A 16,918-nucleotide genomic window follows, 5' to 3' on the forward strand; every position below is an offset into this window, starting at 1 on the left:
CAGTGAACAGAGACATCAGCGAACGAACGGACAGATCATAACTTTGCGAAAATAAAGAAAGTAAACTTTTCACTCGAGGTAAAACTTGAACCAAGGACCTCTCGTGCCGCAGCTGCTAACGCTAACCACGGGACCACGGCGCTCCTGAGCTCACATTCTCCTTGATGTTGCGTATCTTGCACATGGACTACTCAGTTCGTATATTTTGGTTATTTTTTCATAGTTCCATACAACTTCTTCCTGTTTTCTCGATTGATCTGTGTTCAGTTTTTCAAGACCTATCCACTGTGCCAACTTATAACTAAATCTGAGGGGGGTGCGATGGGGAGGTTTCCTTGTAACGACCCGGTCTAAAGTGAGTGTTGCGTAATAGTGACAGACAGTCATTAAAGAGCATTTTGACGAAAAATGAGATGACGACAGCTCCAAAAGTGGCTGCAGGGCTGAATGTCACACTTTCGAACGCTATTAACATCTGAACAACACGAAGAGCTTCACAACCAAGGAACTGCAGGGCGAGATGGAATTCTAAGACAACACATCAGTGATTCAAATACTCGTAACAGAAAACGTGATGCCGAAGCCATAATACTTGCAGTACGGAGCAATGGACGAGAGTAATTTGGTCAGACAAGTCTTGTTTCACTATCTTTCCAACTGCTGGCCGAGTTTACATCCCCAGAGTGAAACATGCAAGGACTAGGTGGTGATTTGCGTAGCCATACAGTGGTATTCCATGGGCTCACTGTTACTCTGCACGGTCGGATTATTGCCAAGGATCATGTCATCATTTTAGCTGTTCAGGTCCATGCATGGTAGAATGTTTGTTCCCGTAATGGTAATGCTATTACCCAAGACTATAGAACTGCTGTTAACACAGCTTGCATAGTCCAGTACTGGGTTTGTTGGCACGAGGATTAATTGTCGCATCTCCCCCAGCCTCCACAGTCACCAGATCTCTGTTACTGAGCCGTTGTGTTCTGGCCGGCCGGTGTGGCCGTGGGGTTCTAGGCGCTTCAGTCTGGAACCACGTGATCGCTACGGTCGCAGGTTCGAATCCTGCCTCGGGCATGGACGTGTGTGATGTCCTTAGGTTAGTTAGGTTTAAATAGTTCTAAGTTCTAGGGGACTGATGACCTCAGAAGTTAAGTCCCATAGTGCTCAGAGCCATTTGAACCATTTTGTTCTACCTTAGATAGAGGAGAGTGTGATCACTATCCACCTCCATTATTTCTATCTGAACTTTCCACTGTGTGGCAGGAAGAACGGTATAAGATGTCTCTTGAGAATCATACGGGACCTGTATTTATCCGTTCCGAGGCGACTGGAAGCTGTTTTGAGTGTTAATTGGTTCCCTCACCGAATTAGCCATGGTAATATGTTGTGTTTTTGGTGTTTTCACAATTTTGTCTAACCCTTATATATTTCTGACATTATTTCTTCGCATCTGAAGTAAATGTACAGCCCACTTTTCCATTATAGACCCTTGATTAATTTTCTGTTTAGTCTATAGACCTAACAGCAGGATAGAAGAAATTGGATGTGTGTCATGTAAACACAACAATATTAATTCACATGCGTTCGAAATGGAGTGGATCTATCTAGTAAACGTTGCAACAATAATTTTAAGAAGTAAAGAAGGATGAACAAGAAAACACTTTTGTAGTTTTCACAAAAACCTGCAGAATCTTACTGAAGTTGAGAAAACTCTAAATGCGGATGGATATGTGCAAATTTTACAGCCTTGTGTACCAAGTACAGCAGAGGAACAGTTCGGAGATGGTGATTGTTTCTATCAACATGATAATGCACCAAAGCAGCAAATGTGAAGCAATAGATTATAGATAATAATATTTCTGAAGTGGACTGGGCTGCCCTGACTCCAGACCTAATCCCAATGTAACACCTTTAGGATGCTACAGAACATCGACATTGCTCTAGACCCCAGCAGTCGCTTCTGCCTTGGTGCCAATGATGGTCGTATGCGTGTCTGGCGCCGTGCAGGTGAGCGCCACAATCAGGACTGCATACGACTGAGGCACACAGGGCCAACACCCGGCATCATGGTGTGGGGAGCGATCTCCTACACTGGCCGTACACCTCTGGTGATCGTCGAGGGGACACTGAATAGTGCACGGTACATCCAAACCGTCATCGAACCAATCGTTCTACCATTCCTAGACCGGCAAGGGAACTTGCTGTTCCAACAGGACAATGCACGTCCGCATGTATCCCGTGCCACCCAACGTGCTCTAGAAGGTGTAAGTCAACTACCCTGGCCAGCAAGATCTCCGGATCTGTCCCCCATTGAGCATGTTTGGGACTGGATGAAGCGTCGTCTCATGCGGTCTGCACGTCCAGCACGAACGCTGGTCCAACTGAGGCGCCAGGTGGAAATGGCATGGCAAGCCGTTCCACAGGACTACATCCAGCATCTCTACGTTCGTCTCCATGGGAGAATAGCAGCCTGCATTGCGGCGAAAGGTGGATATACACTGTACTAGTGCCGACATTGTGCATGCTCTGTTGCCTGTGTCAATGTGCCTGTGGTTCTGTCAGTGTGATCATGTGATGTATCTGACCCCAGGAATGTGTCAATAAAGTTTCCCCTTCCTGGGACAATGAATTCACGGTGTTCTTATTTCAATTTCCAGGAGTGTATTAACAAGACCGGCCGCGCGGGATTAGCCGAGAAGTCTTAGGCGCGGAGGTTCGAGTCCTCCCGCGGGCATGGGTGTGTGTGTTTGTCCTTAGGATAATTTAGGTTAAGTAGTGTGTAAGCTTAGTGACTGACGACCTTAGCAGTTAAGTTCCATAAGATTTCACACACACACACACACACACACACACACACACACACACTCACACACATACACACACACTAGAACAAGACCGGACAGTAGAGTACTATTTCTGTAGATATAAAGTAGACGATTATTATTCATGCTTTGCACACAGATGATTGTGAGAAATGAGAATATTGTATGTATTAAGCATTACTTTTGTAGTTGTTTGCGTAATGATAGGACCCTTCATGTAGAATATATAAGTATTTTTACATTTTCCTTAAAATTGCAGCTTCGACAAATAACACTGCTGCCGTGTAATAAAACGCCGCCATTACTTGGCAGATTTAAATTTCTTTAAATTGTGAGACAGGGGCGCAGTTACACATAAACTGAATTATAGATTCCGATTTTCAGCATATTACTGAATGAGAGTAATACAACTTAAAGTCAGCTTTCAGTTTTTAATGAGCATTTTTGCAACGTAACGATAGAAATACACTGGTGTTCAGAATTAAAGCAACAAACGGAAATTTTACAAGGTTGTGTTTATTTTGCCACAAGATAATGTAATCGCCTACAAGACCTGGCATTGTGGAATCGACCCGAAGACTCAAAGTAGACCTAGTTATACGTTTTACATTGTATACTCGTTCCTGTCGTAAAGTTACTAATGATGAGAAAATACATGTATGGATTAAAGGACTTGGTGTACTTGCTGAAAATGTAACTGTAGAAACAATGTAAAGATACAGAACATAAACAACTGCAATATGCATAACGGTAGAGAAAAATGTTCTTCGTTTTTTCTAACTTAGCGAATTTGCACACACATTCCGATAACTGGTTAATGTGCTCAGCATGGGGTTTTACCATGTCTGGCTGCAATACAGGCCTGACAACGACGGAACATGCTGTGAGTGATGCCATCAATTTCAAGTTGAGGCAGTATCACCCATTCTTTCTGCAGAGCTCCTCACAAGCCTTGGAGGGTGGTTGGTGGATGCTGCCGTGATGCAACCTATCTGCCTAGCGCTTTCCAAACATGTTCTATGAGATTCAAATCGGGAGAGCTAGCAGGCCACGCCATGCGTGCATTATCTTTCGTTTTCAAGAAACCCTCAACCACCCGTGCCCTTTAAGGTCGAGCATTATCGTCCATCAATATGAAGTGTGGGCCCACACCACCTAGCAACAACCGCACATGAGGTTCCAAGATCTCATCGCTATACCTGACAGCAGTTAAACCATGCCGATTCACCCGTAAAATTTCATAAAGGGGTGTTCGAGTATTCAACATAATCCCTGCCCACACCATTAAGGATCCTCCTTGACATTGGTCTCTTTCCACAATGTTTGGATTCCGAAATCGTGTCCCACGTTCCCTCCAGATGCGAATGCGTCGACATTCACTCTGTAGATCAAATCGAGACTCATCCGCGAAAAGAACAGTGGCCCACTATTCGACCGTCCAAGCAGCACGTTGACGACTCCACTCTGGGCGCAGAGGTACACAGACAGAAGGTCTCCGAGAATAAAGGCTACTCTTCCGAAGCCTACTATGCACCGTTTGTTTCGATTCAACACGTCCAGTGGGTGCTGCGAGGTCAGATGCCACTTGTGCAGTACTAAGGCAGTGCCGTCGTGACCTTACAGCCAGGTAACGGTTCTCTCTTTTTGATATCACTCGTGATCGGCCCTGTCCCGTTCTTCGGGATACTGTTTCGGTCTCTGTAAATTGTCGTCACATCCGAGAAACAACAGAACGATTCACATTAAGCCTTTGGGTCAAAAATGGTTCAAATGGTTCTGATAACTATGGGACTTAACTTCTAAGGTCACCAGTCCCCTAGAACTTAGAACTACTTATACCTGACTAACCTAAGGACATCACACGCATCCATGCCCGAGGCAGGATTCGAGCCTGCGACCGTAGCGGTCGCGCGGTTGCAGACTGTAGCGCCTAGAACCGCTCCGCCATCCCGGCCGGCCCTTTGGGTCACATCAGTTTCCTACTGTCCTGCTTCCATTCGTCTTATGGTCTTCAACCGCAGAGAGTCTGGTACGCTTCTTGTTTGTGCCATACATAGCGATTGTGGATGTGGGGCTACCCGGCAAACACCACCCCGCTTGAGAGGTACCCTGACATCATTGTTGACTAGGTTGTCCATTGACGGGAATGCCATCTTCCGTGCAGAACATGACTGTACGGACATTTTGTATGATTACACCGTGAATTAGACGGGAACATCCAAGGAAACAGAATTAGTATAGCTTACTGAAGGTTATAATGCACGGATAGTATTGGGGACACAAATCTGGTTGAAGCCAGACGTCAATGACAACGAAATCCTAAGTTCAAACTGCTATGTTTATTGTAAGGATAGGTTAGTCGCCAATGGTGGCGGAGTATTTATTACAGTAAAAATTCGATAAAATCTAGCGAAGGTATCACCGATTCCGATTGTGAATTAATCTGGGTGAAGTTGAGTATCAAAGAACGGTCAAAAATGGTGATCGGATGCTTGTATAGACCACCTGGGTGAGGATCTATAGTTGTAGAGCGCTTCAGACAAAACCTGCAGAATATCATTAGCAATTTGCCTGATCATGACGTTGTAATAGGGGATGACTTCAACTTGCCAGGTATAGATTGGGAGTGTTATGCCATCAAAACTGGTGCCAGAAACGGAATCGTGTTACATTGTTCTGGATGCCTTTTCCGAAATTTCAGAATATCTCAGCAGTCAGCATCAAATATTCGGTGATGAGGACGAAGACGTGGAGAACAAATGGAATAAATTCAAAGGCGTTGTTCAATGTGCCCTAGACAAGTATGTTCCGATTAATGTTTTAAAGGATGGGAAAGATCCACCATGGTTTAATAGCCGTGTTAGAAAAGCGCTACGTAAACAAAGAGCACTTCATCGCAGATTCAAGAGAAGTAGAAACCTAGCCGACAAACAAAAGCTGAACGAAGCGGAAAGGGCATAAGGAGAGCAATGAAAGAAGCGTTCAGTGATTTTGAAAGTAAGACGTTGTCAACCGACCTGAGTAATAACCCTAAGAGATTTTCGCCGTATGTAAAATCAGTAAGTGGGTCAAAATCATCTATTCATTCTCTCAGCGACCACACCGGCACCGAAACGGAAGATAACAGAGAGAAGACCGAAATACCGAATTCGGTCTTCCGAAGTTGTTTCACCGTGGAAGATCGTAACACTGTCGCTCCTTTCAATCGTCGTGCGGACGTCGAAATGGTAGATATTGAGATAACCGATCGAGGAACTGAAAAGCAGCTACAATCACTTAGTGGAAAGGCTTCAGGACCAGATGAGATACCTATAACATTGTATAAGGATTATGCGAAAGAACTTGCTCTCCTTCTAGCAGTAATTTATCGTAGATCGTTTGAGCAACGAATGGTACCTAACGAATGGAAAAATACGCAGGTCATCCCCATTTTTAAGAAAGGTCCTAAGACAGATCCACACAATTATAGACCTATATATGCTCAAGAAATATGGAGTTCTTGGAAAATGAACATCTTCTCTATAAAAATCAACATGGATTCCGCAAATAGAGCTGTTGCGAAACTCAGTTCGCTCTGTTCCTCCATGAGATCCACAGCGCAGTGGACAACGGCGCTCAGGTTGATGCCGTGTTCCTTCATTTCAGTAAGGCGTTTGACACCGTCCCGCATTGCCGTTTAATGAAAAAAATACGAGCTTACGGTGCATTGGAGCAGACTTGCGATTGGATTCAAGACTTTCTTGGACATAGAACTCAACACAGCGCTCTTACCGGAACTAATTAGACAAATGTAAAGGTAATATCCAGAATACCACAGGGAAGTGTGATAGGATCGTTGGTGTTCACAATATACATAAATGATCTAGTAGAAAGCGTCGGATGCTCTTTAAGGCTATTCGCAGATGATGCAGTCGTTTATACCAAAGTAGCAACGCGAGAATATAGTAAGAATTTGCAGAACGAGGTGCAGAGAATTGATAAATGGTGCAGGCTCTGGCAGTTGATCCTGAACGTAAATAAATGCAACATATTGCGCATACATAGGAAAAGAAATCCACTACTGTACAGCTATACTATTGATGACAAACAGCTGGAGACAGCGTCTGCAGTGAAATGTCTAGGCTTAAGTATCCAGAGCGACCTTAAGTGGAATGACCATATAAAACAGACAGTGGGAAAAGCAGACACCAGACTGAGATTCATCGGAAGAATCTTAAAAAAATGTAACTCATCCACGAAAGAAGTGGCTTATCAGACGCTTGTTCGCCCGATTGTTGAGTACTGTTCATCTATCTGCGATCCCTATCAGGTAGGACTGATAGAAGAGATAGAGAAGATCCAACTAAGAGCGGCGCGTTTCGTCACGGGGTCGTTTAGCTGGTGAGAGAGCTTTACGGAGATGCTAAACAAACTCCACTGGCAGACGTTACAAGAGGGGCGTTGTGCATCACGGAGAGATTTACTATTCAAGTTTCGGGACAGCACTTTTCAGGAGGGAACAGACAACATATTACTTCCTCCCACATACATCTCGCTTATTAACCACGAGGAGAAAATTCGAGAAATTAGAGCCAAAACAGCGGCTTACCGACAATAATTCTTCTCGCGCACTATTCGCGAGTGGGATAGGGTTAAAGGGATCAGATAGTCGTACCGAAAGTACCCTCCGCCACACACCATTAGGTGGCTTGCGGCGTATGATGTAGATGTAGATGCAGACGAGGGGAAATAGCGATTTGTTGCTTTAAGTTTGGACACCTATGGATTTTCACTAAGAATTTTATTCATTACGATCATTTGAGGCCCTATAACATTAAAAGTAACGTAGGAAAAATTTAAATTAAGATATTATGAGCTCAAGTAACAGAAAGGGCATTAAATTTTTTTATCATTTTTCGCATTTGACTATACTTCTGTCTCTCTCTGTCATGTACGTGCATGTATGTAACAAAATGGGTTCAAATGGCTCTGAGCACTATGGGACTCAACTTCTGAGGTCATCAGTCCCCTAGAACTTAGAACTACTTCAACCTAACTAACCTAAAGACATCACACACATCCACGCGGTTCCGGACTGAAGTGCCTAGAACCGCACGGACACCGCGGTCGGCTCCCCCTGTCAGTCTGCCATATGTTAATAGCTGCCTCTGTCATGTTAGTCGGATTCGGTGTTAACGAATTTATAGAACTAAGGTGTAAAGGCCGAATTCCTGAAACATGTTTTTATCTTGCATATCATCTTGCGAGGCGGTATATGTGTAATGTAGAGCATGTTGTACATTTTATGTAAGTCTGAATTTCATGGGTTTTATTTAAATAGTCATTGTTATAAAGTTGACACCCTTCCACTTTAGGTGGCAAATAATTTCTTAGTGTGAGTGTTTGTATCATTTCCATCCCTCTTACGGGATGCATAGTTAATGTGTTTGTGTGACTTGTTAAAATTTTTAGTGTCAAGTAATCTGGTGTGTTGCAGATTTGCACCAGTGTAGTCTCTCAGAGGTTGTTGTCAGCGTTCGTGACTACGGCCGTGTTGGAAGGGAGCGGCAAGCTTCTCAGCCTGAAGGCTCATACTGTCAATATTGTTCTTTCTGCCTCTAAATAAACGTGTAACTTGATATTTCGAGGGTGATTTTTGCTTATAAATTTTAAATGTGTTTTGAAAAGGCTTTTATGAATAAAATTCCCATTTGTTAAAGGTAATTTCATTTTCATCAGTTACTCCCTGGCAACTACTTCCACGCTCACCTAGTGTGGTTAAATGTGTTAATGTTCTTGATGAATCGATAGTAAATAAAGTAAATTAATTAAGATAAGATTTTGAAAGTAAATTCACGGTTCAGTTCGGATATTCCTTCTGCAAGTGGATTAAATCTCAGTGGTTACATATTGACGAGATTGGGTGCAGGGACGTGTGAGTGGGCCTACCTGTGCAGGAAGTCGTCAGCCACTTGCTGCAGCGCCGGCACGTATCGCCTGGCGGCCCCCGCCTCCAGCAGCGGCTGCTGCACCTGCGCCCGGAACCGCTCCCACGGCTCTCCGTGCCTGCAACACGCCACCACCTGTTAACACTGACGTCGGTCGTGCAAGTCTGCATACGGAACGCCTCGAATTGTTTAAACATTCAGTCTAACAGGCCTCATGTGCGAAAAGATTCGCTTTTGTCTCTACTGTGGGCATTCTCATTTATCATTCCATTGCTCCCTTTAAAAGCTGTTCTCTCGCCATCGGCTCTTATTAGAGGAACAGCTTCGCACAACTGGTCTATGGTTTGGCGGAAGCTACGACTAATTTTCTCGCTTCACTTTCAGCTAAGACTAGATCTGAAGGTGCAATCATTCATTAGGGCAGTTGCCCCAATTAAGAACCAAATTGGGTATTTAGTTCAAAAATGTTCAAATGTATGTGGAATCTTATGGGACTTAACTGCTAAGGTCATCAGTTCCTAAGTTTACACACTACTTAACCTCAATTATCCTAAGGACAAACAAACACACACACACACACACACACACACACACACACACACACACACACACATGCCCAAGGGAGGAGTCGAACCTCCGCCGGGACCAGCCGCACAGTCCATGACTGCAGCAATAGACCACTCGGTTAATCCCGCGCGGCTGGGTATTTAGTCGGAAGAAGTTTCATCCTTATAGGATTCAAAATGATATGGTTAGTTTCCCACTCCATGAGCTAGAACGTTTATCGACGATATGTGATAATGGTTCAGTGTGATGACTTCCAAGGTATCGTCAACAATTTAAACGCTTTTTACTTCGGTTATGGGATTAGATCATCAGGAACTTATGTGTAAGAATCTTTCAAATTTTTGGTGGATAAATAATTTGAAATTAATGACGGAAAGTGTTCTGATCAGTTTTCAAAGTTTAAAAAAAATGCACAGCGACATATGATGGGCAATCTGAACCAAGCCGGAAGAAATGGTACAAGTATATTGAGTCGCGTAGTAGTGAAGAACAATTTACTGAAGTAACTAAAATAGTGCAGTTCTTATTTGCAGTGCCAGTCCACAGCGCTTGTTTTGAGAGATTATTCTCCTTAAAACATGTGTAGTGGGCAAGGGAGGACAACAGACTGACAACTGAATCTGTATAAGAGATTTCAATGGTAAAATTTAATTTGTGTAAGAATCTTTCAAATTTTTGGTGGATAAATAATTTGAAATTAATGACGGAAAGTGTTCTGATCAGTTTTCAAAGTTTAAAAAAAATGCACAGCGACATATGATGGGCAATCTGAACCAAGCCGGAAGAAATGGTACAAGTATATTGAGTCGCGTAGTAGTGAAGAACAATTTACTGAAGTAACTAAAATAGTGCAGTTCTTATTTGCAGTGCCAGTCCACAGCGCTTGTTTTGAGAGATTATTCTCCTTAAAACATGTGTAGTGGGCAAGGGAGGACAACAGACTGACAACTGAATCTGTATAAGAGATTTCAATGGTAAAATTTAATTTGTGTCAAATTTTATTTGTGTGAACAAAGAGGGCTTTTAAACAAGATTCACTCCACTGAAAAATTAACATAGGACATGCGTTCTAAAGTACCAAAAGTATACGTGATGTGTCTAATATCTCTTACAAGCGAACCTCCCCATCGCACCTCCCTCAGATTTAGTTATAAGTTGGCACAGGGGATGGGCCTTGAAAAACTGAACACAGATCAATCCAGAAAACAGGAAGAAGTTGTGTGGAACTAGGGAAAAAATAAGCAAAATATACAAACTGAGTAGCCCATGCGCAAGATAGGCAACATCATGGAGAGTATGAGCTGAGGAGTGCCGTTGTCCCGTGGTTAGCGTGAGCAGCTGCGGAATGAGAGGTCCTTGGTTTAAGTCTTCTCTCGAGTGAAAAGTTCACTTTTTTTTCGCAAAGTTATGATCTGTCCGTTCGTTCATTGACGTTTTTGTTCACTGTACTATGTTTAGTGTCTGTGTTTTGCGACCGCACCGCAAAACTGTGCGATTAGTAGACGAAAGGACGTGCCTCTCCAATGGGAACCGAAAACGTTTGATCGCAAGGTCATGTTGTTGTTGTTGTCTTCAGTCCTAAGACTGGTTTGATGCAGCTCTCCATGCTACTCTATCCTGTGCAAGCTGCTTCATCTCCCAGTACCTACTGCAACCTACATCCTTCTGAATCTGCTTAGTGTACTCATCTCTCGGTCTTCCTCTACGATTTTTACCCTCCACGCTGCCCTCCAACGCTAAATTTGTGATCCCTTGATGCCTCAAAACATGTCCTACCAACTGATCCCTTCTTCTAGTCAAGTTGTGCCACAAACTTCTCTTCTCCCCAATCCTATTCAATACCTCCTCATTAGTTACGTGATCTATCCACCTTATCTTCAGTATTCTTCTGTAGCACCACATTTCGAAAGCTTCTATTCTCTTCTTGTCCAAACTAGTAATCGTCCATGTTTCACTTCCATACATGGCTACACTCCAAACAAATACTTTCAGAAACGACTTCCTGATACATAAATCTATATTCGATGTTAACAAATTTCTCTTCTTCAGAAACGCTTTCCTTGCCATTGCCAGTCTACATTTTATATCCTCTCTACTTCGACCATCATCAGTTATTTTACTTCCTAAATAGCAAAACTCCTTTACTACTTTAAGTGTCTCATTTCCTAATCTAATTCCCTCAGCATCACCCGATTTAATTTGACTACATTCCATTATCCTCGTTTTGCTTTTGTTGATGTTCATCTTATATCCTCCTTTCAAGACACTGTCCATTCCGTTCAACTGCTCTTCCAAGTCCTTTGCCGTCTCTGACAGAATTACAATGTCATCGGCGAACCTCAAAGTTTTTACTTCGTCTCCATGAATTTTAATACCTACTCCAAATTTTTCTTTTGTTTCCTTTACTGCTTGCTCAATATACAGATTGAATAACATCGGGGAGAGGCTACAACCCTGTCTCACTCCTTTCCCAACCACTGCTTCCCTTTCATGCCCCTCGACTTTTATGACTGCCATCTGGTTTCTGTACAAATTGTAAATAGCCTCTCGCTCCCTGTATTTTACCCCTGCCACCTTTAGAATTTGAAAGAGAGTATTCCAGTCAACATTGTCAAAAGCTTTCTCTAAGTCTACAAATGCTAGAAACGTAGGTTTGCCTTTCCTTAATCTTTCTTCTAAGATAAGTCGTAAGGTCAGTATTGCCTCACGTGTTCCAACATTTCGACGGAATCCAAACTGATCCTCCCCGAGGTCCGCATCTACCAGTTTTTCCATTCGTCTGTAAAGAATTCGCGTTAGTATTTTGCAGCTGTGACTTATTAAACTGATAGTTCGGTAATTTTCACATTTGTCAGCACCTGCTTTCTTTGGGATTGGAATTATTATATTCTTCTTGAAGTCTGAGGGTATTTCGCCTGTCTCACACATCTTGCTCACCAGCTGGTAGAGTTTTGTCAGGACTGTCTCTCCCAAGGCCGTCAGCAGTTCTAATGGAATGTTGTCTACTCCGGGGGCCTTGTTTCGACTCAGGTCTTTCAGTGCTCTGTCAAACTCTTCACGCAGTATCGTATCTCCCATTTTGTCTTCATCTACATCCTCTTCTATTTCCATAATATTGTCCTCAAGTACATCACCCTTGTATAAACCTTCTATATACTCCTTCCACCTTTCTGCCTTTCCTTCTTTGCTTAGAACTGGGTTGCCATCTGAGCTCTTGATATTCATACACGTGGTTCTCTTCTCTCCAAAGGTCTCTTTAATTTTCCTGTAGGCAGTATCTATCTTACCCCTAGTGAGATAAGCTTCTACATCCTTACATTTGTCCTCTAGCCATCCCTGCTTAGCCATTTTGCACTTCCTGTCGATCTCATTTTTGAGACGTCTGTATTCCTTTTTGCCTGCTTCATTTACTGCATTTTTATATTTTCTCCTTTCATCAATTAAATTCAATATTTCTTCTGTTACCCAAGGATTTCTAGCAGCCCTCGTCTTTTTACCTACTTGATCCTCTGCTGCCTTCACTACTTCATCCCTCAGAGCTACCCATTCTTCTTCTACGGTATTTCTTTCCCCTATTCCTGTCAATTGTCCCTTTATGCTCTCCCTGAAACTCTGTACAACTTCTGGTTCTTTCAGTTTATCCAGGTCCCATCTCCTTAATTTCCCACATTTTTGCAGTTTCTTCAGTTTTAATCTACAGGTTGTGGTCCGAGTCCACATCTGCCCCTGGAAATGTCTTACAACTTAAAACCTGGTCCCTAAATCTCTGTCTTACCATTATATAATCTATTTGATACCTTTTAGTATCTCCAGGGTTCTTCCACGTATACAACCTTCTTTCATGATTCTTAAACCAAGTGTTAGCTATGATTAAGTTGTGCTCTGTGCAAAATTCTACTAGGCTGCTTCCTCTTTCATTTCTTAGCCCCAATCCATATTCACCTACTATGTTTCCTTCTCTCCCTTTTCCTACTGCCGAATTCCAGTCACCCATTACTATTAAATTTTCGTCTCCCTTCACTATCTGAACAATTTCTTTTATTTCATCGTACATTTCTTCAATTTCTTCATCATCTGCAGAGCTAGTTGGCATATAAACTTGTACTACTGTAGTAGGTGTGGGCTTCGTATCTATCTTGGCCACAATAATGCGTTCACTATGCTGTTTGTAGTAGCTTACCCGCATTCCTATTTTCCTATTCATTATTAAACCTACTCCTGCATTACCCCTATTTGATTTTGTGTTTATAACCCTGTGGTCACCTGACCAGAAGTCTTGTTCCTCCTGCCACCGAACTTCACTAATTCCCACTATATCTAACTTTAACCTATCCATTTCCCTTTTTAAATTTTCTAACCTACCTGCCCGATTAAGGGATCTGACATTCCACGCTCCGATCCGTAGAACGCCAGTTTTCTTTCTCCTGATAACGACATCCTCTTGAGTAGTCCCCACCCGGAGATCCGAATGGGGGACTATTTTACCTCCGGAATATTTTACCCAAGAGGATGCCATCATCATTTAATCATACAGTAAAGCTGCATGTCCTCGGGAAAAATTACGGCTGTAGTTTCCCCTTGCTTTCAGCCGTTCGCAGTACCAGCACAGCAAGGCCGTTTTGGTTAATGTTGCAAGGCCAGATCAGTCAATCATCCAGACTGTTGCCCCTGCAACTACTGAAAAGGCTGCTGCCCCTCTTTAGGAACCACACGTTTGTCTGGCCTCTCAACAGATACCCCTCCGTTGTGGTTGCACCTACGGTACGGCCATCTGTATCGCTGAGGCACGCAAGCCTCCCCACCAACGGCTAGGTCCATGGTTCATGGGGGGGAGGCGCAAGGTCATAGGTCAACCGATTCCTCCACAGGGAAACACGTCTGACATATTCTATACGACACTGGTGACGGCATGTGCGTCACATGACAGTAACATGTTGTCGACCCACCTAAGTTGTACACTTGGCGAATGGGTAAAAAGATTCTTGTGCCTTTCCCGATTCAGGTTTTCTTGTGAATGTGATAATCACTCTCAAAAAAGTGATGAAAACATAAGAGTTTGTCACATAAACTGCAACAAATGAATGCAACAGTTTTACAGTCGCATCGGACGGACGGACGGATAGATAATAATTGTCTGAAAATAAAAAAATTAAACTTTTCACTCGAGGGAAGACTTGAACCAAGGACCGCTCGTTCCGCAACTGCTCACGCTAACCACGGGACCACGGCACACCTCAGCTCATACTATCCATGATGTTGCCTATCTTGCGCATGGGATACTCTGTTTGTATATTTTGCTTATTTTTTCATAGTTCCACACAACTTCTTCCTGTTTTCTCGATTGATCTGTGTTCAGTGTTTCAAGGCCTATCCACTGTGCCAACTTACAACTAAATCTGAGGGGGATGCGATGGGGGGTTCCCTTGTTAGTGTTTGTTTCATATGTAATATAGCCATTTGAGAACATAAAACTGAACTAATAATTTTACCAAATTGCTCTGAGTACTATGGGACTTAAGATCTGAGGTCATCAGTCTCCTAGAACTTAAACTACTTAAACCTAGCTAACCTAAGGACATCACACACATCAATACCCGAGGCAGGACTCGAACCTGCGACCGTAGCGGTCGCGAGGTTCCAGACTGAAGCGCCTAGAACCGCTCGGCCACTCCGGCCGGCAATAATTTTCCATTCGGCTCTCCTAATGGAATTATTCCAGCTCTCAGAATTAAATGTTCACTCTGCAGTGGAGTGGGCGCTGTTATGAAACTTCCTGGCAGATTAAAACTGTGTGCCGGACCGAGACTCGAACTCGGGACCTTTGCCTTTCGCAGGAGAGCTTCTGTGAAGTTTGAAAAGTAAGAGACGAGGTACTGGCAGAAATAAAGCTGTGAGAATGGGTCGTGAGTCGTGCTTGGGTAGCTCACATGGTGGAGCACTTGCCGTTGAAATTTAAAGGTTCCGAGTTCGAGTCTCGGGCCGGCACACAGTTTTAATCTGTCACCAAGTTTCAGTCCAGATCTCGATGGAAACATCACAGACACTATTTTAAGTCAATCGTAATTTCTTAATTAAAACAAAATAAAAGCATCCCAGCCCAGTAACGTTCATCTGGACCACGAAAAAGATAATAGGTATGGTAATCACATTTTTTTTTAATTTAAGACAAAAGAAATGCATTCTAGTACCACTACACATGATATGACTCAGGAGTGTTTACCTTACCCAACCCTCTTATCGAGATCAGGATAGAATTGGCCTAAAAGCATGTTGATAAATCCCTTTGAGGGCTTAAGCGTTTTGGTGTTTCAGAATGTGGAACGGTATTTTTAGGAAATAGACATATCTGCAGGCTTCCTCGTGGAACCGTGCGCAGAGGGTCAGTCGGCTGACGCAGTGGTGTACTCACACTCCGATGAGCCCCGGTGTCTCTCCGAAGAAGTGTCTGCGCATGCGCGCCTTGTAGTGCTGTATGGAGGGCATGGCGGGCCGGTGCGGGCAGGCGTCCTCCCTGCGCAGCACGTGTGCCACCAGCCGCGCGTCGAACAGGAAGACCAGGTCTGGGTGGCCCACCAGCCCCGAGAAGCGCGCCAGCCGCCCGTGCCGGCCCAGCGACGCCATCACCTCGTCCAGCCGCTCCACCGCGTACTGGCCTGCACAGGCACACACCCACACGTCAGGCAGCTGGCAGCGGGTCCCCAGCCACGACGCACCTCGTTACAGGTGACTTTTCTGGAGAGGAACATAAATAATCACACCGGACAAAAAAATACTCACCCTCCGGAGACACAATACCAACACTGTCTGGATAATGGCCTCAGTTCACGAGGCTACAGAATTTCCTACCTATGTGCCATATACTGGGTGATCAAAAAGTCAGTATAAATTTGAAAACGGGATAAATCACGGAATAATGTAGATAGAGAGGTACAAATTGACATACATGCTTGGAATGACATGGGGTTTTATTAGAACCAAAAAATAAATACAAAAGTTCAAAAAATGTCCGACAGATGGCGCTTCATCTGATCAGAATAGCAATAATTAGCATAACAAAGTACGATGAAGCAGAGATGATGTCCTTTACAGGAAATGCTCAATATGTCCACTATCATTCCTAAATACCAGCTGTAGTCGAGGAGTAATGTTGTGAACAGCACTGTAAAGCATGTCCGGAGTTATGGTGAGGCATTGGCGTCGGATGTTATCTTTCGGCATCCCTACAGATGTTGGTCGATCACGATACACTTGAGACTTCAGGTAACCCCAAAGCCAATAATCGCACGGACTGAGGTCTGGGGACCTGGGAGGCCAAGCATGACGAAAGTGGCGGCTGAACACACTATCATCATCAAACGACGCGCGCAATACATCTTTCACGCTTCTAGCAATATGGGGTGCAGCGCCATCCTACATAAACATCGTAAGTTCCAGCAGGTGTTTATCAGCCAGGCTGGGGATCATGGGATTCTGTAACATATCGGCCTACCTCTCACCCGTCACGCTAGCAGTTACAAACCCAGAATCACGCATTTTCTCGAAGAAAAAAGGCCCGATAACGTTAGATGTGGTAAATCCAACCCATACCGTGACTTTCTCGTCGTG

General features: G+C 43.7%; 1 protein-coding gene across 1 annotated transcript in view; it reads right to left on the minus strand.

Annotated features, from left to right (window-relative positions):
• The window catches only part of LOC126275586 (probable cytochrome P450 49a1), a 129,123-nt gene that overhangs the window by 91,054 nt on the left and 21,151 nt on the right, over window positions 1-16,918 (minus strand). Inside the window, exons 3-4 of the mRNA XM_049977213.1 lie at window positions 15,723-15,966; window positions 8,748-8,864 (exon numbers count right to left, since the gene is read on the minus strand). Coding sequence (XP_049833170.1) covers window positions 8,748-8,864; window positions 15,723-15,966 — 361 coding nt within the window. The remainder of the gene's footprint in view (window positions 1-8,747; window positions 8,865-15,722; window positions 15,967-16,918) is intronic.

Source organism: Schistocerca gregaria, chromosome 1, assembly GCF_023897955.1.
Source record: "Schistocerca gregaria isolate iqSchGreg1 chromosome 1, iqSchGreg1.2, whole genome shotgun sequence".
Classification (NCBI taxonomy): Eukaryota; Metazoa; Arthropoda; class Insecta; order Orthoptera; family Acrididae; genus Schistocerca; species Schistocerca gregaria.